We start from the raw sequence: 22454 nt of genomic DNA, 5'->3' as shown, positions 1-22454 counted from the left end.
TCTGAAAGTCTAATTTAATTAAGAATATCACTACAGGTGCCATGTCGACAGCCTCCATGTCCTGGCCTCTTCCTGGGGTTACCAAGCTCAAACCTCTGATCAGAAACTGGCTGAGTTAGCACTGTTTTAGCTACAGCTCCCCCCCAACAGCCATGAGCCCCTGACCCGTCATGGATTGGGCTGAAAGGAAATCAGTGCAAAAATAAACAATCTGAGAACAGCAAATTCCTCTTGCTTTGGTTTAAATATAGCCAGCACTGCAACAAGAGGCACTGAGGAAAAGCAATTTCTTAGGGAAACACTTTTATAAAGCCAAGGGTCAGCATTTGTACAGGAATAAAGACATCCATAGTCAAGCTTGAACAGAAGTACAGAAACAATCTTGGAGGAGCAGGCATACCTACTTACTTGTCAATGTCTAAGGATGGTGGGCTGCTTTCACCACTGGCAGCTTTATTTCTTGCCTCTCTCTGATGCCGGGTGAGCACTGGGGAGAAAACAGAAAGGGTTAACAAAAAGGGTTCCTACCATCCACCCCAAACCATCCCTACATCATGCTCAAGTACAGCAAGTTTCCATCTCTTCCACTCAAAGCTGCAGCAGAAGTGATGGTAGAGGTGAAGGAACAGTGGACTGGGACAAGCAAGGTCTTCTTTCATGCAGAAGAGGTTGCTCAACAAGTGTCCTTTTTTCCTTGGGGGATACTGAAAAATTTACCTTTTCCATACTGGGGAGCCAGCTGACCATTTCACACCTAACTTGCCAGAAACAGCTGGATTGACAGTCTGTGGTTTACAGGAATTTCAGAGCTGAGGCACAGCGGTGCGATAGCCTGAGAGCAGCGTTATCCAGCTGCTCTGGCAGCACAGCACCGCTCCCTGCCAAACCAGCCTCCCGTGCCTGCTGCAGGGAGGGACAGTGCCAGCTGGGGGCTCAGGGGAATGCAGAGCTGAGGCAAGGGCTGTGCAGAGGCACCAGACCTTTAATAGAGAGCCTGGCTGGGAAGGGACACAGCTCACGCTGGAAAGGGAAGGTTACAACAATTGGCCCACACTGATGGCTTTCCCACTGCCCATGTGAACCGTGGGGATCGGTGCTACTGGCCACAAACAGTCCTTAAAGTCCTTAAAGTCCCCTGGACAAAGATCTCTAGCAGGAGCAGTGCTGCTCTCCAGAAGCTCCAACACATGGGTAACCAGTGAGATCCCAGCTGGGCAGCTGATGACGGGTCCAACCATTTCTGTTCCCCCAGCAAACCCAAGCAGCCTTTCCCAACTGGCTCTGCAGGCATCTGCAGGGAGCACGCTGGAGTGCTGTCCCTTTCAGCTGAATTCCTCTCAGCATATTCCTGTTGACATACCACCAGCAAAGATCCTCAGGGAACATTTCAGATAGCTTAGCTTGCTTCACCAGGGACGTTCAAGACTCCAGCTCCAAAACAGATGTCACAGTAAGCGCTCTCAGGCATGCTGGCTAAGGGGACAATGCAGGGAGTTGTTTTACGGCTTGGTGATGCCGCTTCCCATACTCAGGAGGAGAAAAGTCTGACTCCAAGGTATAGGCACAACAAAACTGTTACTGTTAGCACATCATCTGTGATAAAGAAAGCGAAGCACAAACATTTTGTGCGGAACAAAGGGAATTCTTTAGAGTTTTAGCAAAACCCCATTTCTAGAGTGTTGGGCAATCCCGATATCTATCCACAATGCAACACAGCCTTTCCTTTAGCAGCAATCACTGATCTGCAGCTACAACCAGCAACGTACTGTGAAGTGCTCAGGAGCTGTTGGGGCTGACAGGAGACAACCATGCTGAAGAAACAAGCGCGAGCGTTTCCTAGGATGTGGGCATCGTCTCGTAGGCGATGACTGATACCAACAGCTCATGGCTCACAGGAACTAAAGCAAACATCTCTCTTTAACACAGCCTGGCCCAGATTTGAAGTGGCAGCCTGACTAGGAAGACTGGCAACAGTGGCCACCCCCCAGGCCATCCAGTCTCCCAAGAACCCAACCAAGACTGTGTTTGACAGCGTGGTGAGAACTGCTCTCCAATCAGCGTATGCTCGTTAATATTCCTTAACGAGCCTTGTGCGCCAGCTCAGGTGTTAATCAGTTCTATTTTCTTCCAAAAGCAGTGAACACATCTGGCATAATAGGCCCATTAGAGATGTCTGGGACTAGCTCTGCAGCTGCCCAGGAGGAAACCCTCAGCTGTGTTGCTGGAAGAAGCAGCAGAGGAAAGAGAACAGGGCCAGCTGGTGAGGCACAACCCCTACTGAAACATGCTGGTTGCCCCCAGGAAGGGGGTTCAGAACACAGGAAAAGACCTGCCACAGGCAAAATCCCCACAACAGAGCAGTGCTGACCTGCTTGTGTGACAGGAGCCTTGTAACTCTCCCAAATGCAATGCTCTTTGCTGGGTCAGACGTACTCTGTGGCCCGAGAACAACCTTTTCCCTCCCCTGGCTTTTCTTCTGGTTGACAAATCACTCCTGGCCTGTTTGGCTCCAGCAGTCACCCTGGGGAAGAGCAGCAAACACTGCCCAGTATGGCCTTGCTATCAACACCCTCAGCCTGGGCACCTCCTGGGGCTGCCAGGTCTGCCTGGCACGTGGAGCTGTGAGGTCAGAGCCACTGAGCTCCTCACCTTTCCTGCTCAGCCCACCTGCAGTCTGATCCACCAGCTCCCTGTGCTCACTCCCAGCTGTGCCACTTCCCTGCAGGATCTGTTAGTGTCTGGCTCATGGCATCTTGTCCCTTCTCAGAAGCCATGCAGTTTTCCTCTGCACCCATTGCATTACTCTTTCTGCCACATCAGTGCCACTTCCACTAGTCTTCTACTAGTCAAGAGCTTTTTAACAGCAGCGGTGCTGCTGCTGAAGACTGACAGCTGCATCAAGACTGCATTTGAGCCTTTGGGAGGAAGGGAAATACCAAATCCTCATTTTCCTGGGCTCGCTTGGGAACTGAGAATGTCGGATGCATGTAGATGGAGGGTGAGAGGCATGGAGTATGTCACAAAGCCCAAGAGTATTTGCTGTACTCAGTTGCAGCCAAGACTCGCTTCCAGACTGAGACCAGCAAATCCCTGCGTTGGCAGCAGCAGCGGGCGATGGATGTGGTGACTCCAGCAGAGCCCTCTCACACAAGTGAGCCCCTTCAGTGGAGTGCATGAAGAAAGAGGGAGCTGGCACAGAAATTCCACAGCTCCACTCATTCACTTGGAATTAACACCAGTCACTGGGCTGGAAACACAGGACCTCAGCCCTCCCCAGCCTGCTACAGTAGCTAACACAACATCAGGCTCTTCTTTTTTATTTACTCAGATCACAGGAAAGTGCAAATTCATGGTAAGATTTTCATGCTGCCCAGGTATGTGGTAGTCTGGGCATCCAGCCAGGGTGACCATGTACGTAGGGGAAGCGACTGTAGCTCATCTTGCCCAGCTGCTCATTTGAAAATTTGCCCTTAGATATCAGCCAGACTAAGCTGGCCTCCTGAGACCTAAGACTGAGAGACTTTGGTGCATGATTAGAAGAAGAGAAGTAAAACCAGCAAGAACCCCCATCCTTTTGTAGTATTAAAATGAAAACCACTGACAGCTGTAGTTTGCAGGACTGCAATTCTAGAGACATCAGGAATAAGTCCAATTAATAAATCTAAAGACAGACTAGGAACCCCTGACCCAGTCCACCAAAGGAAAACTGAAACCATCTTTTCTTAACAGGTCAGGGCATGGCTTAGAGGGCTGAACTTTGACTTCCTCTCACACAAGTCTGTTGCTCTGCTCCCAAGGAAGCCAGCAGCCAGCCAAGAGCACAGTGCTGCAGCAGTAGAGAACAGCTTCTGGACCCACACAGGAGCTGGCATTTGCTTCAGAAGACAGTTCCCTCACATCTTTTTTCTCCCCATGCATTAGCTTTACCTGTGGATGTTGTGCTAGCGATGGATGCCAAATAACATCCCTGGAAACAGAGTCCTTTTGTACCTGCACAGCTGTGCCAGGCTACTCTCTGGTCTCTGCTCAGAGCCAGACATCATCTCTGCCTATTCAACCCAAATCCCACAGACCAGCCCAGCAGCTGAGAGACCTCTGGGTGACAGTTGCCTCCCAAAAGCTGTTGGAAACTGGCCCAAGGTGCCCCACGAGCCAGAGCCCCACTGGCAGGCAGGATTCTGCCCAAGTCTGCGAAGCTCATGGTACTGCAAAGAGTCTGGGTGCAAACAACACAGTCTTAGACTGTTATGGCTAATAGAGCCTGGTCTCTACAGGGAAAATACTAGAATAACTGGCAATAGAAAACTCAAATTACTGTGATTTCATCCCAGACCCATTGCTCTGCTTACAGACATTATTGCAGAGCAAAATCCCTTTTATTCCAGGCTGGTTTTCTTACAGAGGGATTGTTCTGAACAAGCCAGAACAGCAGAGTAGCAATTCCAAAATAACTACCCTTACAAACATCCCCAAGGAGACCAGCCTGGAAGCAGAATGGAGAGGCCAGCCTTGAACTCTGTCCTGCTGAAAGCCAACACCAAAGAAAAGAACAAATTCCCTTGCACTGCCAAAGAATTCAAAGCCTTTTCCTGATCACAGTCGGGATTCCCCAAGATCAATGGATACACTCACAGTCCAGCCACACCAGGGACTGGAATACCACAAAACCAAAGATACTCCTGCTAAAAGGCACACTAAAAATTCTGCCCTGTTTTGTAACACAAATAAGACCTTTATCAGTCTTGAGGATGGGAGAGGAACTCTGCTAATTTGTGATTTGCCTGAGCCAAATGCTTTGCATCAGCAGCTGGGTTGTGCCTGCAGAGAGAACCTTTCACCAAAATTAAGCACCAGCCAGTATCAGCCTCTACTCTGGCTCCTGTTATCTTGACAGGACCCATGTCACATTCCCAAAGATTTAGTATAGCAGGAACCTTTTATTTTAAAACTACATCAACTCTGCATTAAGATTACATGGTGAAACTTCTTCCTGCTAGAGAAATGCAGAAGTTACAGTTCTTGTACTAGCTCTGATTTGCTCGAGTTGCTTAAACACCATAGATTTAGGTTGCATTTAACAAACCAGTATGTAACTGAAAATTATATATTCACAGTCTGAAAAGTTAATCTTATTACAAGCTACTACTTTGATATTACCTGACATTGTGCTAACACAGATTTTACATTTCAAGCAGCAGCTAAAACATAACTTACTGAATATGTTGATAACCAACCAGTGTATTTGTTCACTTAAGCTCTACAAAGGTTGGCCATGGAAAACTGATATGAAAAAGAATACAAAGAGGATTAATATGGGCATTCTAACTCTGCTTCTATGCCTCACTCTTCACATGGTGGAGAAAAATCCACTCTCCCGTATTATTTACTCCATTGTAATGATAGTTATCATTTTGCAATTTTAGGGAAACAAGAGGGAAACTTTTCTGCAGTCTCTGCACCCAAACAGGCCATTTTTGCACATACAAATGTCAGACTTCATGCAGGGCACAGGCCATTCTTGGAGTAGTACAGAATATTCTCCCTTCTCAAGGACGATTGCCCACATGGCTCAAGCCTTCCATTTTCTACCACTGCCACATTCTTTGCAGGTCCTCAACAAAGCACACAATAGACACATCTTATAAGTACTGCTTGAAGCATCCAGGACTAGATCCTGGGGTAATATTCAAGAGCTGATAATGTGGTGAGTTATTGTATGAAGTCAATCAGAAATTATGTCTCTGTGCAGGAGGTGCTGGAAATAGCAGAGCCTCCAACAACGCTCTCCTGGGCAGCGTGGAGATGGAATAAGGCAGAGTGAACAAACTTCCCCATGCACCAAACATCCTGAGAGAGACAAGACTGCAGCACCTGCCTGCCAAGTAACAACAGGGAAGAGGGGTGAGGATGAGAAGCAAACACGTGGAAGCAGCACTTGGCACACCTGGAGTGTCCTCGCCGGGCTCCGGTCCCGCGATGCCGTTGCAGTACATGGCGTGCACCTCGATCTTGTCGGCTGGGAAGCCGTGGTCACACAGTGGGCACGACACGTGGGCAGCAGGACTGCACTCAGACACAGCCCTGCCAGCATCTTCATCCCCACCAACCTAAGGAAGAAGAAGAAACATTAGCCAGACAGGCTTTTCTTCTCTTTCTTTGCTTAGGTGCTGTCTTTGCTCCATGCTGTCTGGTAGCTACTCACCCTCCCACACACTCAGATTTTCTTGCAAAGTTTTATTCTTCCTTCATCACATAGTGCTCATAAAATAACACCACTGGCTGAATAAACTACACTGCACTAATAACTAATTCTTCTTGCAAAGGCAACATGTCCTTCTGAATCATGGTGGAACTCCCTGCACAGCCATGCACACCGTTTAAGGCAACCATCACCTGCAGTAAGGTGGAAAAATGGCAAAGCTTCCATTAATCAGGAATTCTCAGAAGCGAAACTGATGGAAAATTCATGGGGCAAAGCAAGAGTTCAACACCTGACTTGTGCTCATCAGTTTCTGGACATGATCCATGCTACACAGGCAGCATTGTCTGAAAACACAGCCTCCCCCAGGATGAAAGGAGGCTGCTGTGGTGTTAGGAAGCCTGGAGAGATCACTGGAAGCTTCTGCTTTATAGAAGAGGTGGCTGGAGCAGTCATGAGAGTGGACACTAATCAAGGAGAGAGGCAATACCATTAAAAATCTGTGTCACACAAAATTACTAGCAGAGGCTTTTCGCCAGGGCAGAATGTCACAGCTCGTGTACGTTCTCAAGGTGTCATTACCACTTATGAACACTCTCTTCTTGCATTGGTCACACAGCTGCAAAGGTGCTCCACTACCAACCCACAGAGATCCAGCCTGCTTCTCACACCACTGACATTCCCAAATGCAGCAGACTGCAGCCATCTCACTCATAACTGCATCTCTGCCTAGTCAGGCTTCCTGCGAGACTATTCCACATTTAAGAAAAAAACTTCTCCTCCCCACAATGATTAAGAAAAGCTATTTAAATATTAACCATGTAAAGAAACCTATAGCAAAATAATATGGGAGAGGTTTCTGTTCTTAGAACTAAGCAGTGACATGTAGACAGTGAGCAGCAAAACTGCTGTCTGCTTCCCTCCAACGGTATCATTTCAGGGAAGCAGTAATTGGGGTCAGCCAAGATGCTTTGTGCCACTGGAGTGCTTTGCTGTATTACTCGGTTTATTACTTCCTTTCCCAAATGAGGATCTGATCCTGATTTTTATGTCCTAAAGGGAAGGAGGGTGCTTTGTTGACTCAGAGGAGCTATGACAAAAATTGCAGGACTGGGCCTCAAACTGAGGTTCCAACTCTCAAAACGTGCTTCTCCCCGACACTGGCTGAAAGGCTACAACAGCGAGCCCCAGGAACATCCCTCATTCCCAGGGAGGCTCTCTGCCCTGAATTTCTGCAGAGGAGCTGCCACAAGAGTTCCTCCAGCCAAACACAGGCTGCTGAAGAACATCACTTACAGCATTAACACTCATACCCCTCTCTCACATCTCAGTGTCATTACATCTTGTGAAGTCCTCACTGTGGGGCGTCACACTGAAGAGCCATAAAAAACAAGATGTGTCAAATGTGAATGATCAGATCAAACCTGTGCTACACAGACAACACACATAAAAAATATGATGGGAAAAGCAGCAGGCACTGCTCCTTCTAGCTGCCTTTTTTAAAGCAATCTTAGGAGATCACCAATTCTGCATACCCTGCCCGCCTACATTCAGTGGTAAATTACTAATTTTAAATGGAAATGCAACATTCTGTAACAAAAGACTGCTTGTACAAAACCTTGCTGTAACAGTCTGGAAAACCTCAACTGCAGAACCAATCACCCCTGTCAGAGCCAGAGACAGTTGCCTCTGCTTTTTAACAGAGGAAATTGCCTACAAGACATAGTACTTGCAGCCAACAGCCAGCCAAGAGCAGTGCTAGAGGCTGAGCTCAACAACAAGGCTCCTGTGTCCTGGCTCAGCATCTGCTAGGAAGAAGCCAGTCCCAGTGGTCTCTGCTAGACTCCTGCAAACCACTGATGCCATGGTAGCTGTTTCTGCTGTTTTCCTGGAGGGCTGTGGGCTCTGGTCTGGGACCTGCTGCCAACCATAATGTTGTAAGACAATCCCTAGGAACCTGCTCTCCACCACCCTGTGCCGCCCAGGCAGAGGTGTGAGATGCAGGGCACCCTTTGCAAAGCACAAGGGGACAGGGAAGTGTCCTGGCCACAGCCAAATGGGTCACAATGTGCTTTGGTGGCCAGCCCAGGACCGCCTCTCTCCTTGCTGCAGTCCCTAATTGACTGAGCAGTGCTTGGAGATACCTGCAGAATGAAAGGCACACGAGAGCAGAAGATGGTTTATTAAGAGGCCTGTGAGAATGAGACATTGGAACTGCAGACATGCTGTACAAGCTGCACAAACTCCCAGAATGAGCTTTCCACAAATGAATCCTCTTGTCAAGAGCTGTGCAATTCTGTATTCACGTACCCTGCGCCAGAGGAGTACTTGGCAACCCCTTTGATATCGCTCTCTAAATTAATAGAGAAAGAAAGGGAGTTTTATCAGAAGCAGGAACTGAAGTCAGATGTTGGTACAGTGACAGCTGCAAAGCAATTGCTGTGCAGGTGTGACAACACGGAGAAAGGGGCTGTGCACAGCACACATCTGCAGCAAGAGGTAAGAGGATGGCCCTGCCACTGACTTACCATTGCTATTAACTATTACTGCACAGAATTCAAGATTCCCAGACTCAGGACACTCTGCTTGACCTGAAAACCACTACCAGCACTCAACACTTCAAGCACATCTTTAAAACAGTCTGATCTAGGTGAAGCTCTTCTCTTAGCCTCTTGGATATAGTCTGTGGAGAGCAAACTGATATTCAAAGCACCGTAACAAGGAAAAGCAGGTGATAGCACAAGTGGCTGAGGTTTACTTGGACTCCCCTCAGAGCTCCTGGGGTCCCTCTGCATCATGAGTATCCCAGCTTGTACCCCTGAGTGTGGGCAAGCAACAGCACTGCCGCCCACGCTGATGGCATCCTTCAGCTCAGCAGCGCTGGGATATAAAAGAACGGGCTGGAATTGATAACAGCTCTCCAGCTATAGGACTGAAAGGCTTCAGAAGCAGCTGCATGCAGTCCCCAGCCAAAAGGGACTGGAGATATGAAGCAGGAGAGAAAAGCAAAGAGGGAACTGTTTGTGAGGATCCAAATAGAAGTCCAAGCTTCCGGCTACCCAAAGGGAAATGCCAGCACAGCTCAGATGAACCAAGGTCTAAAAGGTAGGATTGGAAACAGGACCCTTCAAGCTCTTTCACCTGCATAGGTGCACCTCTGCTGTCTGAACAGAGCTCTTCTCTCTCCTCCTCCTCAACAGCTTCCAGTGGGCTTGGCTGTGTCTCTGCAGAAAAACACCTCCATGTCAGCACAGGTTTGAAGCCCTCAGCTATCTCCTCACTTGTTGATGTAGCTTAGTCCTTAACGCCTTTTAAGAGTTTTCACAGTTTCAAAACATTCTTTAGACTTGCCACAAATGTTATCAGACAAAGTGCCACAACACAGCCAAATGAGGGGTTAAAGTCACAGCGGGGTAGTGTGAGGATAAAGGCACTGCAGCTTTGTAGCTTCATGGGGAGTGAGATTAGACACAGGGAAAGTGCGTGGGACACTTGCTGGGATGTAGACAAAGCAAGAATAGAGCTGCTCTCACATTGAGAGAAGCAGAGATCCCATTCCATGGTCTGTCTCATAGCCACACCCTCTTTAGACGTCCACATCTTCGTTAGCAACAAAATATGCCTCCAAGCACCACCATGACCTACAGCTACTCACTAACAGGAGTAGCCTCTTCATTATTTTTCTCACTTAAAACCCTGGACCAGAAAATCTCAAACATGGTAGAAGAGACCAAGGAAGAAAAACTCCTTAGTCCCAAGCACGTTTAATTAATCTAAGACAAAAATTATTTCAGCTCTCATGCTTTGCACGTTATCATGACACTGAAAAATCTGAAAATTTTATTGCATTGCAGAAACATATTGTTTTGAGTGATCCCTCCATGCCCCATGCACATCCAGGTGTCTCTTCAGCAAGTCTGCAGCAATCTCTATCATAGAACTGTCTGTGAGGAAAGGGGTCCAAAACTGGGGGAATCAAACTAAATTACCTGAATAATTTAAGCCTTGAAAAATGGAAATGGGAAAGAAATCTCATTTTCTTCAAATAACTTGAAAATTCTTTTTTCTCTGAATTTTCTAAGTGTGTAACTTTCGGTACAAAATTCATAGCAGTCTCAAGTGCCTCTTACCTGGGCAAACAGAGATCTCTTCTTCAGCAGAGTTTTCTGTGGCAATATCTGGGCTTCTTTTACTGCCAAGTGGGGTCATTGTGGAGATGCTGTTCAAAATATAAATATAACATGAATCTCCAATCCAGTACGTGTGAGGGCCACACCTGCCTTTCTCACGCAGTTCATAACAGTAGATGATGCCATAATTTCCAAGTGGTCAATATCTGACAGCCAGAAATGACCAGGACAACAGCAAAATATGAGTCTAAAATGCCATCGTAAGCAAAAGCCCCAAAGGGAACATTTTTTTCTTCTAGAAAGGCAGAAAGGTCATTATCTCTTATCAGGGGAGCAAAAATACCCACTCACAATTGTAGGACTCTCTGTGGGAGAAGATGTGAGAGTTGTGCATGTACCAGCACTGTGCCTCTTTCTGTCTGGGGAAGGAAATCCTCACAGGGGAAAGACAGACCTGCTCTATCCCACATTTTCCTCTCCCTCCTCACACCGCTCGTGTTCTGTCCCTGTGCATGGCAGCCAGAAGCAGCACAGGTGTGACACAAGGCATTTTTCCTGCAGTAAAGTCCTTACAGCACTAGTGCACAGGTTCCTCAGAGCAGCACCCAGAATTGCTCCTCTCATTTTAACCTCTGGATTCCTTTTTTTTTCCCTCCCACCTCACTGCACAGTGTCTTTCTGACACAGGCAGGCATTGCTGAGTAAGTCTGGCACCCATGCTGACACACTCTGCGCCTTGCATGGCTCTCTGATTAGTCTGATCAAGTATGCAAGAACACACTTTAAAAACATGAATCCCTGCACTGACAAACACAAGATTTATTAAGCTCAACCACAGGCCTCAGAGAAGAGAGAACAGCCACTGCTGATTTATGATAAATAACAAAATTCTGATAGGAAATCACAAGTGGCTTTTCTCTCTAAATAAAGCATCTCAAAGCATTTGTTATGAATCCAGGCTGAGCGTGTTTTACTCTGTGTCTAACATCAGGGCTCTCTTCAAAAGAACTCACACAAAACAACTTTCTATGACATTTATAAAATGGGCTAATCAATTTGAAGTCAAACCACATTTCTTGCTACACCAACTATCTCCTGGTAACAAAGCCTATAATCATTTATTAAAACCCCAATCTTCCATGCTCTGTACAAAGTGTGGAACAAGCGGGGAGAGCAGCCCACAGAAAGCAAAGCAATTTCTCCACAGGACTGGCACTTCCTAAACTGCTCCACTCTCTCCAGACAGCTCAGAGCCATGTTTTCTTATTAAGTGCTGCTGAGGCCAGCCGGTTGGGGTGCCTGAGCCGTACCCAAGAGAGGCCTGTGCTGGCAAATTACCAGGAGCCAGATGGCAACACTTAATGTGCACAAAACTGCAAAGACTGCAGCCATTTCTTGCCTTGCTGCAGATGTTCCAGCTGCTCGAGGAGGGGCTACTGCATCCAGGTGCATCCCACCCCAAGGCAGGCAGCCAGGAGCTCCTGGGTAACTTGGGGAATGGCCCAGATTAACCCCACCAGCTACACCAAAGGAAAGAGGTCTCTCTTCTTTCATATCCTGGGCTCTCAGGCCCTAAGCAGGCAGGAGGCCAGAGCTGCAGAGCGCACACCTCGCTGCCTTCTACGCAAGCTCAGAGCTCAGCTGTCACAGGCTCATCAACCCCGGCAGCAGTGGCAGCTGCAGGTTCCTTCTGCTCCCCAAGGCAGGTTTTAAGCTTGTTAGAAAGGTGCAAGCAAGAGGGATTTTCATACTCTGCATATTGATATTAACTGCTCAGGCCAAATGCTGTTAGATCAGAGGAAAGTTGGCAGTTTTGTTCCAAAGCAGGTTTAAATTATAAAATCCAGCAAATTACAAAAACATGACATTATCTGGTCTTTCTTGTAACTTGCTCCCTGAATCCTCTCCCATTTGTCCTTCTCCATAGCCTTTGCTGTGGAATTGCATCCCACAGGAAGGAGGGGAAAAAAAAAAAAAAGGAAAAGAGGAGTAGGCTTAAATCTGAAGAAAATCATGTTGACTTGCCCCACACCTGTCATCTGCTGAAGTGGCTTTTCTGGAGCACTGCACTCTATCTTTGGCTGATAGGCAGTGCCGTCTGGCTTCCTCCTCCCTGCTTTCCTCTTCAGCAGCAAGGCAAGAACATAAAAATACACACAGAAATCCAGTAAACCCTTCCCCGTGCTGCCTGTGAGCCTTCCCTGACAGACACGTGATAGCATCACTGTAACTCACCTCCAGCTCCCCATGGCTTTACTGCACCATGTACCAGGAGCTTCAGAGGGCAAGGAGCAACTTCTTCAACTTGTACAAGAATGCACCTTGCACATCTTATAAAGTAACAACAGCAACTGATCCCTTCTCCTCAGCTGTGCCCCACCTCTCCCATGCTGCTCCAAAGCCATATATTTTCAGGGATCCTTAACAGCCAGCCTTTCCAGCAAGCCTTACAGTGAACTGTGGTGGGACTGCACCCCAAAATACTCCAGGGAGAGTAAAAGAGCTCATATCACTACAGAGAACCTGTGAGCCCCACACTCTGAACACCCTACTCACCTCTGTGCAATTTGCATGGGTTCCCCATCTTCAGGCACATCCTCTGCAGGCAGTACCTGGGAGGACTGGAAAGGAAAATTCTGGTGTTATATAAAACAATGTGCACAGCTGACTGGGGTCTGCTGGGTCACTGGATCCTGTCCATGACATTGCACCCAGTCTTCTGAATATTTTTATCCATCCAGAACTAATCAGCTTTTTCCCTCCATCCCTCCTTTTGGCAAGGTATTCCCTGTAATAAAGCCTGGCAGTACTTTTTGTTACCTTGCTGCCTAGACATGTCTCTGGACAGTTCATGCCCTTCCACTCCTTCCCACATTGCCCATCATCTTTCCATGCTCTCTGCCTGTTCTCAGCATCCACCTCAATGTATTTGTAGGCAGCAACCATAGCTTTTCTCCACCTCCACCTGTGCTGAGCTTGAAACAACCCAAGGTTTTTAGTGTCCCCTGCACTCCCCCGCCAGGTACCCTAGCAGCCCTCACCTACTCCACTTTAAAACTTATTTTCCTGAGCCAGAATGACCTGATCAACTGGTACAGCTGATGCTTGACCATGAGAAGCACTTTTCTGAAATTCTCTAGAGATAAAATCTGTTGCATTTTTCTTGCCTGGGAAATCAGCTGTCCCATCAAAGGAAGGGAACAGATTAACCTGCACAATCTACAGCTGGAAAATCTGTGTGCATTTTATCCCATTTTTCATTTAGCTCTACCACTCCACTTATTCTTTCCTTTAAAATTTGTTCAAAAGCCTTATGCACTGCTGAGGTCAGGCTAACATGCCAGTCATTACCCACATCCCTTTCTTCTTCTGCAGTGTACACGCTACACTTGCCATCCTCTAATCAGGTGGAATTACAACAGTTTATTAGCAGTCCTTGCGGTCAGGCCTACAATTTCTCATGCTAGATCTCAAAGAAACCCAAGGAGTTTTCTCCCCTTTCCTTGAGTCTATCAAGTGCTATGAGCTTGATTTCCACCAAAGGTTTCAACTTCGATCAGCTCCACTCCTGGGTATACTTACCCAGGAAGCTCCAAATCAAGGCCTCTCCTGTCAAATTTCCCCAACGTGACTCCAACCCCCAAATATCCTGTTTTATCTATGCTTTCCTTTACTTCTTTGCAGCCTAGCTCATCATTAACATAAAATTCCCCACCTCCTCTCTTATTTTTATTTGTCTTTCTCCTGCATTGTGCATTTCTTAACAATGTCTCTGCCCTGGTCACGAACACTCCTTCATGTTTATGTTTTTCCTTGTACATCTGTTATAAAATATGGCACTAATTCAGGTCACCAGACTCTAAATCTCCAGAATTGGGTCTTTTCCCTCTGAATCTTTTAAAGACCAAGAGTCCCCTAACCTTATCTGAAAGGCTCTGAAGAAATTGATTCTATTAGCACTGAAGTTTGTTAGTGCAGGTTCACAGGCTGTGAGATCTCCTGACAACCAGGATTTGCTCTGTGCAAACATCCCCTGGCTGCAGGAGGCAGTGGCAGCATCTGACTGCTGCCAGGGTGGAAGGTCTGTGCCCATTCCAGGTGAGGTTTTCAGGGTAGGAGTACAGGCAGTCTCCCACAAGCACATCATTTGCACCTTCATTTCACACATGGCATGAGGCCATGTCGTTTTCAAGGACGGTTTTGAGTCCTCAAGGATGGTTTCTACACTCAGCACAGCCTAAGATCTCTCACCAGCCCCACCAGCAGAGAAGCCCTGGTGGCACTGGGGGAGCCCCAAGGCAGACCAGGCAGCAAAGGGTCTCCAAGAGATGCAGCAAGGTGGAGACACGACAGCTCTGGGCCCCTCCTTTGTTACTGCCAGTGGAATTGTATTTGATAGAAGAAAAAAAATGGAGACAAGGCACAAGCAAACATCAAACATATCGATTTTGCAAGTAAATCACCTGCTCTGGCCTCAGTGTGCGACTGCACAGAGAGGCGAGAGAAAGGAGCTACCTCTCATGCTGGGTGTGATAAAGCAGATGAAAAGGCATTTAGAAATTATTTTCTCTCATGTAAATAGAAGACTGGCAAATTTTGGGCTAGGGTTGAAATTGTAAAGTCTGCTCCCCCTCCCTTATTTTTTCACCTCAAAAATATCAGAAAGGCTGCATCTCTCGGCTATGGCTCTGAGACAGCTCCTGTGGTCAAGAGGAGTAGGTTACGAGTTACCACTCAGCACCACTAAAACCTCTTTTCTCTCCAAGAATTAATTAGGTATTAGCATTAAACAGATAATATTTTTTAAAATACCACACAATTTTCAGTACTGATTAAAAGTTCATGCCCTTCCCAGCTGCTGTAGCTTCCCAAGGGCTTTAGAGTACACATCCACAGACCTCCAGTCACCCCAATCTTCCAGTATAATGACACCTTCATTTCCAGAGGAAAAGCTACAGAAAAAAAAGTGCAGTTTGCTTTAAGAACCTCTCAGGTCTTTTGTATCTATCCTAAGGAAATGAAAAAGGGCACAAGTCAGTTCCTTTCCTCTGCAGATCACCTCTAAGGCTTGTTTAAATCTCCATCTGCTAAACCCAAGCCAAAGCACTGTCATGAAAAGTCACATTTCAGCACAGGCTGCTCTGCTCTTCTTCTGCAACCAAAAAATGCAGACATGACGTTTTTCCTAAGTGTTCAATATTACAAGACAGAATATAAATATCACAAAACAAGTTAAGTATCTTTCTAACACCAGGGTAAATGATCAAATACACTTGAAAACAGGAACAACAGAGCCAAGGCTTCAGTCATAGAGAAGATAAAGTTATACAATGATCCGGGAGTGAAGTCATTATGAAAAATGAGGGTTGGAAAAGGCTGACACAAACCTAAAATACAGCAGTAATAAATACTTCATCTGACTAGCAATCTGTTTAAACTTAGCAGTGACAGAAAGCTGCCTTCCGCTCCAGCAGGAGAGCCCTGACAGAGACAGAGGCTGACACCTAGTGTCTAGCACACACGAGCCTGAGAGAAGGTGCTCAGCACCAGGACAAGGACAGGGAGCACCACCGTGGAGACAGATCACCAGGGCAGGCAGAAGATGCCTGTGACCACACAGAGACTCTCCCAGCCATGAGGGAAAAGAGCACTTCCAAGGGTGAAGCACTGATGCATGCAGACGAGCGTGGAGGGGCAAACAGGAAAGGCTGCACTGCAAGGACAAACCCACATCTCTGTCTGCAAAGGGAAACCCAGAGCCCCCCACACAGCCACAGGCTTATAAACTGGTTTACCAGAGCTGGTGGTGGTCAGTATCACCTCTGTGCCCTCTACCTTGACACACTGCCAAGCCTTCTGAGACGGATCAGACGGATGTGTCGGTCTCTGGAGCACTAATGATGACTGCCAGGCTGCTCAATGGCCCCTGTCTTGTGTGAGCTGGGTGTCAGCCTTCCACAGTAACCTGTGTGGCTGGGGGAGGAAGTCCTTAAATTTAAGAGGGGTATTAAATAGCAGTGCCTGCTTTGCAGAAGGGACTGAACCGTAAAATGGACAGAAGGGCATGGCTGCTCAACCTCTGCTCAGTGGCGAAGCTCTTACCTGACAGTAGCTGGTGGTCGGTTCATCATCAGAATTGGAGTTCTTCTCTTCTTCCATGCTGTGCCCTGGGCTCTCTGCCTCCCTCTTCTTTGAAGGGTGGAGCCAGGTGATGTTTTCAGATTCCTGTCCCTCTGTATCTCCATCTTCTGTACCATCAGCAACCCCATTCTCCCTGCTTATCTCCTCTCCTTTCCCAAGCTCATTTTGGCTCAAGGAAGAACTGGGCACAACCGGGCTACCAAACTCCTTCTTATGCAACAGCTGTCTCTGAGCCTGCTTAAGGCTCTTCTGGTAAACCTCCAGCTGACACAAGATGACTTTGGTGTACTGGTTGGGGTCCACCCCTTTGGGGCAGAAGGGGATGCCCCAATAATAGTGCACTGTGTCTCTTGCCTCCTCCCGTTTGTGCTTGTCCTCCACCGCAGTCAGCATGCAAAGATCCGGGGTGCTGCCAGACCCCTCATTCTGCTCTGCTTGCTCTGTGGAAACACAGACCTTGGCAGTGTGCCCAGGCTGTGAGCTGTGTTTGGTACCTGCTCCTCCACCGCTCCTCCTGGGACTGTCACACTGTTCTGTGGTCCTGCTCTTGCAGAGCGTAGCTGAGCTCCCAGCACCAGCTTCTCCCACAGAACATCCAGTGCAGGGCAGAAGCTGCTCATTTGATTCATGGCCTTCTGCTTCAGAAGAGCTGGAGGGGCTGGCAAACAGTCTCCGAGGTGTCAGTCGCCAGGAGCCTCCTGAAGCCACCTTGCCAAAGGTGGGACTCAAAGACATGAAGTCCTCTCCAAGAGTGCTGGGTAACATGTTACTCGAATCTCTTTTTGCTGGTGAGGAAGACTTTTCACTTGACCTTGTCACAGGCTGGCCCTTCCCCGGAGACACGATTATGCTGGATACTAGTGAGTTTTCAACGATTTCCTGGCTTAACCTCCTCAACACTACCAAGGGTCTCCGGGCGACATCCATCTGTCCATTCCCATCAGCTCTGGAGCTCTGTGAGTGGGAGCTGCAGTCAGAGGGAGGGGTGTCAGGGCAGAATGCCAGGCCTCCCAGGATCTCAGAGCCTTCTCTCTCAGCAGGCTGGCTTTGGCCCTGTGAATCCAGTGCTTCCACTGACAGCTGAGGAGTTGCAGTCGACGAGTCTGAGGGCTGACAGCTCTGGAAAACAAAAGGTTGACTCTCCTACAGACATGTTCTCTATCAGTACAGCACAACCAAGGGTTCTCCCAGCATGCTGGCAGCCATCACCTGGACTGCAGATCCCCCTATCCAAAATTAGAACTCTGTACCTCAAAATAGGGACAGCTGGGGTTAGACTTGTGTCCCTCTCACTAGGAACAGTACAAAACAACTACTCTGAGGCTGCTGTCATTCCAGTTTGTGCTGGGGATATCTACACCCTCCCAGTAGAACTTTCTTTTGTGCAGCATGGTAAAATAGGCACAGACAGCAATGTTGCTAAAGAACCCTAGTGAGCCTCTTCACAGAAGTGCACTTACACTAAGGCTCTCAGCAATGGCCTTCCTCAAGAGCTCCTCCTCTTCCTCTTCCTGACAGTTCACTTGTCTAGCTTCTTGCTCACTCATTTTCAGGGCCAGTGCAAATTGTTCCTCTTCAGTCATCTCTACAGCAGAAGAAACAGGATAATGTCAAGTCACAGCTGCAGGTGTATGTAAACACTCAGTGAACATCCAGCATGTAAGGAAAAATGGGTGAGAGTCCCACCTCCCCAGGAGGAATACAGAGAAAATAATCTAAACCTCAGCTGTCCTGAAAAGGTGTCACCAAAACTGGAGCAGGCAACACTAAATGAGAAAGGTAATTCAGGTCAGGAACTTCACCTCAGGTTTGTACAGCAATCTAAGCTCTCATTCCCCAAGTATATTAACTGCAACATGACATTTTATTTGCCATCAAACAACACACACTGCAGCTGCAGAATGCATGTTCAAGGAGAGAGGAAAAGGACTCTAAAGGTTTCTAAAGTGTGCTCATTTTTGTATCAGATAGGCTCAGAGGCAAGGCAGGATGAACAACACATCTTCTTTAAAACACTTTTTTACTAACTGAGTAGCACACCTCACTCTCTTCTGACACAGTTACCTGCAATACCACAGGAGACCTACCCAAGAGAAAAACAGCTACATGTTATTCACCCCGAGCTGCAGGTGGAAAGCTCCGTGGAGGATAATATTACTTGCTTGGTGGTATTATAGAGGATATTTCACATGCATACATCCCCCTTCTGCACACATCACCACTCCACTGCATCACTAAGTTGCTCATGCATGGGAAACAGGTTTCCTACAGTTGTAACTGCTATTTCAGCAGAAAATTTATTCCTGAAATATTCCTCGCTCCAATCAAACCAAAAGTCTAGACTGGCTATGTAGAAACAAAGCAGCTAGTTACTTTGGAAAACACTTATTTACTTAGATTCAATCCAACACTTTCACTCTGCTTAAAATATACAATGTCTGCAGAATGGAGTGCAGCTTGAAAAACAACTCAACAGCACTCTCAGGAGCTGAAAAATACATCTTCTCACTCGAAACAAATTGACAGATTTCCTTCAGAACCCGCTCCCTCCTCCAGGCAGAATCCTGCACGCGCCATCTCATGCATGAACCAAAGGCTCGCGCTCTCCGACGGGCTACAACATCTTTAAGACATGCCATTTGAACAGGGAGGCTGCCCAAGCACAAAACATGCCTGCACTGCAGCCAGCTCCGGAGACAGGCGTTTCCCTGGGTAAAGATGAATTCACAAGTTGCAGGCTCCCATTTTCTATCCCATCCTCTCCCCACCAGCTGCCACCCAAACACAGCGGTGCAGCTGTGCTCTGGCAGTGCCGCAGCCTGCCCATGACAGCTCTGCTGCAACCAGGAGCATCCACAGAGCAGAGCTTTGCTCTGCCCTTCCCCCAGCTCCTGGATGATGGCAGCAGGATCTGAAGCAGTTTTGGACTGATTACCTTCAGATTTCTTTATGTGTCCTAGTAAAACAGCACTTAGCTTCAGGTTGTTGGTTTGGGGTGGGGGGTAATTCCTTTGAAAATTAAGAAAGAGGTTGAAGGGAAAGCAGATTGCAGCGCTCTCAGGGCTCATGGGGATCTTTTGTCCTTGGACAAAGTCACTCTGTGATGTTACAGCCAGGAGGGACCAGGGCAAAAAAAAAAAAAAAAAAAAAAGCATCCTTTAATGGAAAGCACAGTCCAGTGTATGGCAATAGCTCCCAGCCCCAAGAACAGCAGCATTAAACAGCATATCACAGAGTCAATTAGGTTGGAAAACACCTCTGAGATTGAGTCCAACCTTTGACCAATCAGCACCATGTCATCCAGACCATAGCACTTAGTGCTACATACAGTCTTTTCTTTTTCCATAACACCAAACACCTTCCAAGCATTCAGAAAGTGTGTGCTGATTTGTTTTCCTGCTCAGACCATCACAGCAATCAGGCCAGATCCTGCAAACTCAGACATGTGCAGGAAAACTGGTGCACATGATCGGCACCCTGCAACACACGACTTTCCACGTGCTTCAACAGGGGCCTGAGTGTTTGCCAGTTCAGGCTATCAACATCCATGAAGCTTAATAAAAAGAAACATTTTTTTGGCGAGTTACTGCTGTACATTTTGTTTTCTTCTCCCTCCCTGGCACAGCAATTTCCCCTCTGGGGACAGGGAATGTGCCAGACAAATGCTGCCTCTGGCAAAGAAACCAGTGACAAACAAGATGCACTTAGTGCACGTTCCAGTTGAGTAGGTGCTCTGGAGATGGGGAAAACTCGAGTTTAAATCCACCTGGCATTACTGTGGGGAGAGCAAAGAGCAGCTCTGCTTATGACTTCCAGCAGACCTGACCTGCTTTAAGCGGAGCTGACGGTATTTCATGCTCCAGGACTGATCACTTCTCAGCACCGTGTGTTTTATTAAACTTGATGCTGATTGCAGCCGTCATGATTTATGATGATTAGAAACCCAGAGCGCTGCGTTAGCCCCCGACCACTGTGTGCAAACAGAGCTGGGCAGAGAGCTCAGTGTGTGGCAGGGGCTCCACAGATCCTGGGAGAAACCATCTCTCTCCATCTGGACCGATGCTCAGCTCACACTCATCACTCGCCTGCCTTGCAGGAGCCCATTCCCAGGGGGAAGCACCAGCGCTGGGAATTCTGCATCTCACACTCCAAAATCCCCTCGTCACACACGTCCATCCCAACGCAGCAGGAAATCCCAGCGCCTCTCCGGGGACCGGGGCATCCAAGAGACCCGCAGATGGGAAGGAGGGGTCAGAGAGAAACTGTTTTTAAGATACAGCAGCCCTAAACAAATTAAACCATTTCAGAACCTTTTTAAATGCTAATATGGCAATTTGCAAAGCGATTTATGTTCCATTTTGACATTTGCAAAGTGAATTAGATGCAAAACCCCACTAGTTGTAGTTATAACACTTACTAATAAGAGATTTACTCAAAAATAACAGAAATGCGGGATCTCGGTATTTTTACATATCCAAAGTACAATTACAGTAAAAACATTCAAATGTGCTTCAAAGCACCGACTTCCTCCGGAAAAAAAAGAGAGAGAGACTTCTTTAGGTTTTGTATTTCCATTTATCCTGTCAGGACGAAACGTCACAGATATATTTTAGTTATGGCTTTAGGTTAAATTTAATAAAACCACAACAAAGCAAAAAAGGGAGGATATGCTTTATAACGAGTGCCTGCCAACATCCAAAATTTTCCAGTTTTGAGGAGAAAGAACTTGCTCTACCCAGAAGCACCCAATCTTTACAAAAGACCAATTTGCCTCGCAATTCAGAGAATTTATTTAAAGACACTGGGAAAAATAATTACTACTTCAAATCTTAATTTGCCTAAGAGCAAACACCAAAAGTCTAATTATAGCTTCCCACAAATGAGAACAGCCCCCCCATCACACGTGCTTAAATAAGCCCCCGCTCTCAGACCGTGAGGTGCCAGGCACCCCCAAACTCAGAGGAACACACTAAGAAATAAAAAAAGGCAGCTTTTGCCCCAGGAAAAGAAAAACTATTATCAATAATTTCAACTCCTAGAAACACAGCAGAACTCCTCTGATACTGAATGTCTGGAGAGCCAGCCCGGTCTCCTGTGGATTTTCTGGAGCACACTGAACACCTTTTGCACAGCACCAGCTCCTGAAACCCTACATGTTCAATGATGCAACGAGGACATCAAACTTCAGCAGATCCCTGCTCTTAGCACCATATGCTTGGTCACATTTTAGTGGCATCTCCAAGGGGGGTTTCAGCTTTAATTTGGTGTTCTGTTTCCTTTGGGAGAAAAAGAAGAATAAGAAAAAGAACTCTTTCCCCATCTCTGACTTTGCTATCTTACTTGTTCAGCACAGACATGCACAGTGGGCTGCAGCTCCCACAAAGAGCTGGGCTGTTCTGTGCTATGGCCTTAGGCCTCTATTAAAAACAATTTAATTCACACAAGCCCTGTGAGGACTGACAAGCCCAACTGCTGCTGCTTGCAGAGCACTGGCGTGCTCCATTTTGTTCAGTGATTGCTTTGGGTTTTGCAGGAGGCAACATCTCTCCCATTTTAAAACATCCTGAATTTTACGTGCAGGATGGACCACTGCCTCACAGAGCACAGAAACACAAGTGGGGACCCTCTGGGGCCTGGCTGCTGTAACATTTAGGGCTTTACAGGGAGCAGAGGTACGCTGGCCATGTTCAGTGGGCCCTCCTGCCTGTACATCAGAATATGAGTGGGAACATCCCAGCCTTTAGCATCTGTTCACAGATTTATTGTCCATGAATGCATTTAATACCTTATTAAAGCTGTTGATACTGACCTCTCCACAACCTCCTGTGACACAAACTTCCAGGAGTTCATCCCATGCTGTGTGAAGCATTACCGTCCTTCACCCGTTTTAAACCTTTCTATTTCTTGCTATTTCCACTGATACACCCCAGGAGCTGGTAAACAACAGCTCTGTGCTCAGCTGAGGCACTGCTTTCCCAATGGGA

The 22454-nt window shown here is 47.2% G+C and overlaps 1 protein-coding gene across 7 annotated transcripts in view; it reads right to left on the bottom strand.

Annotated features, from left to right (window-relative positions):
* Positions 1-22454, bottom strand: part of UIMC1 (ubiquitin interaction motif containing 1) — a 39638-nt gene that overhangs the window by 3929 nt on the left and 13255 nt on the right. For 5 of the 7 annotated variants that reach the window (XM_015641975.3, XM_015641978.3, XM_015641976.3 and 2 more), the window contains exons 4-10: positions 17931-18055; positions 16432-17589; positions 12886-12950; positions 10330-10418; positions 9341-9423; positions 5945-6107; positions 409-487 (exon numbers count right to left, since the gene is read on the bottom strand). In XM_015641975.3, coding sequence (XP_015497461.1) covers positions 409-487; positions 5945-6107; positions 9341-9423; positions 10330-10418; positions 12886-12950; positions 16432-17589; positions 17931-18055 — 1762 coding nt within the window. Of the gene's footprint in view, positions 1-400; positions 488-5944; positions 6108-9340; positions 9424-10329; positions 10419-12885; positions 12951-16431; positions 17590-17930; positions 18056-22454 lie in introns of all 7 variants that reach the window. The other 2 variants (XM_015641982.3, XM_015641980.3) reach the window with 1 other exon arrangement.

Source organism: Parus major, chromosome 13 (genome assembly GCF_001522545.3).
Source record: "Parus major isolate Abel chromosome 13, Parus_major1.1, whole genome shotgun sequence".
NCBI classification, from domain to species: Eukaryota; Metazoa; Chordata; class Aves; order Passeriformes; family Paridae; genus Parus; species Parus major.
Note: the sequence above shows the minus strand (reverse complement) of the source record. Positions and strands in the feature narration are given on the sequence as shown.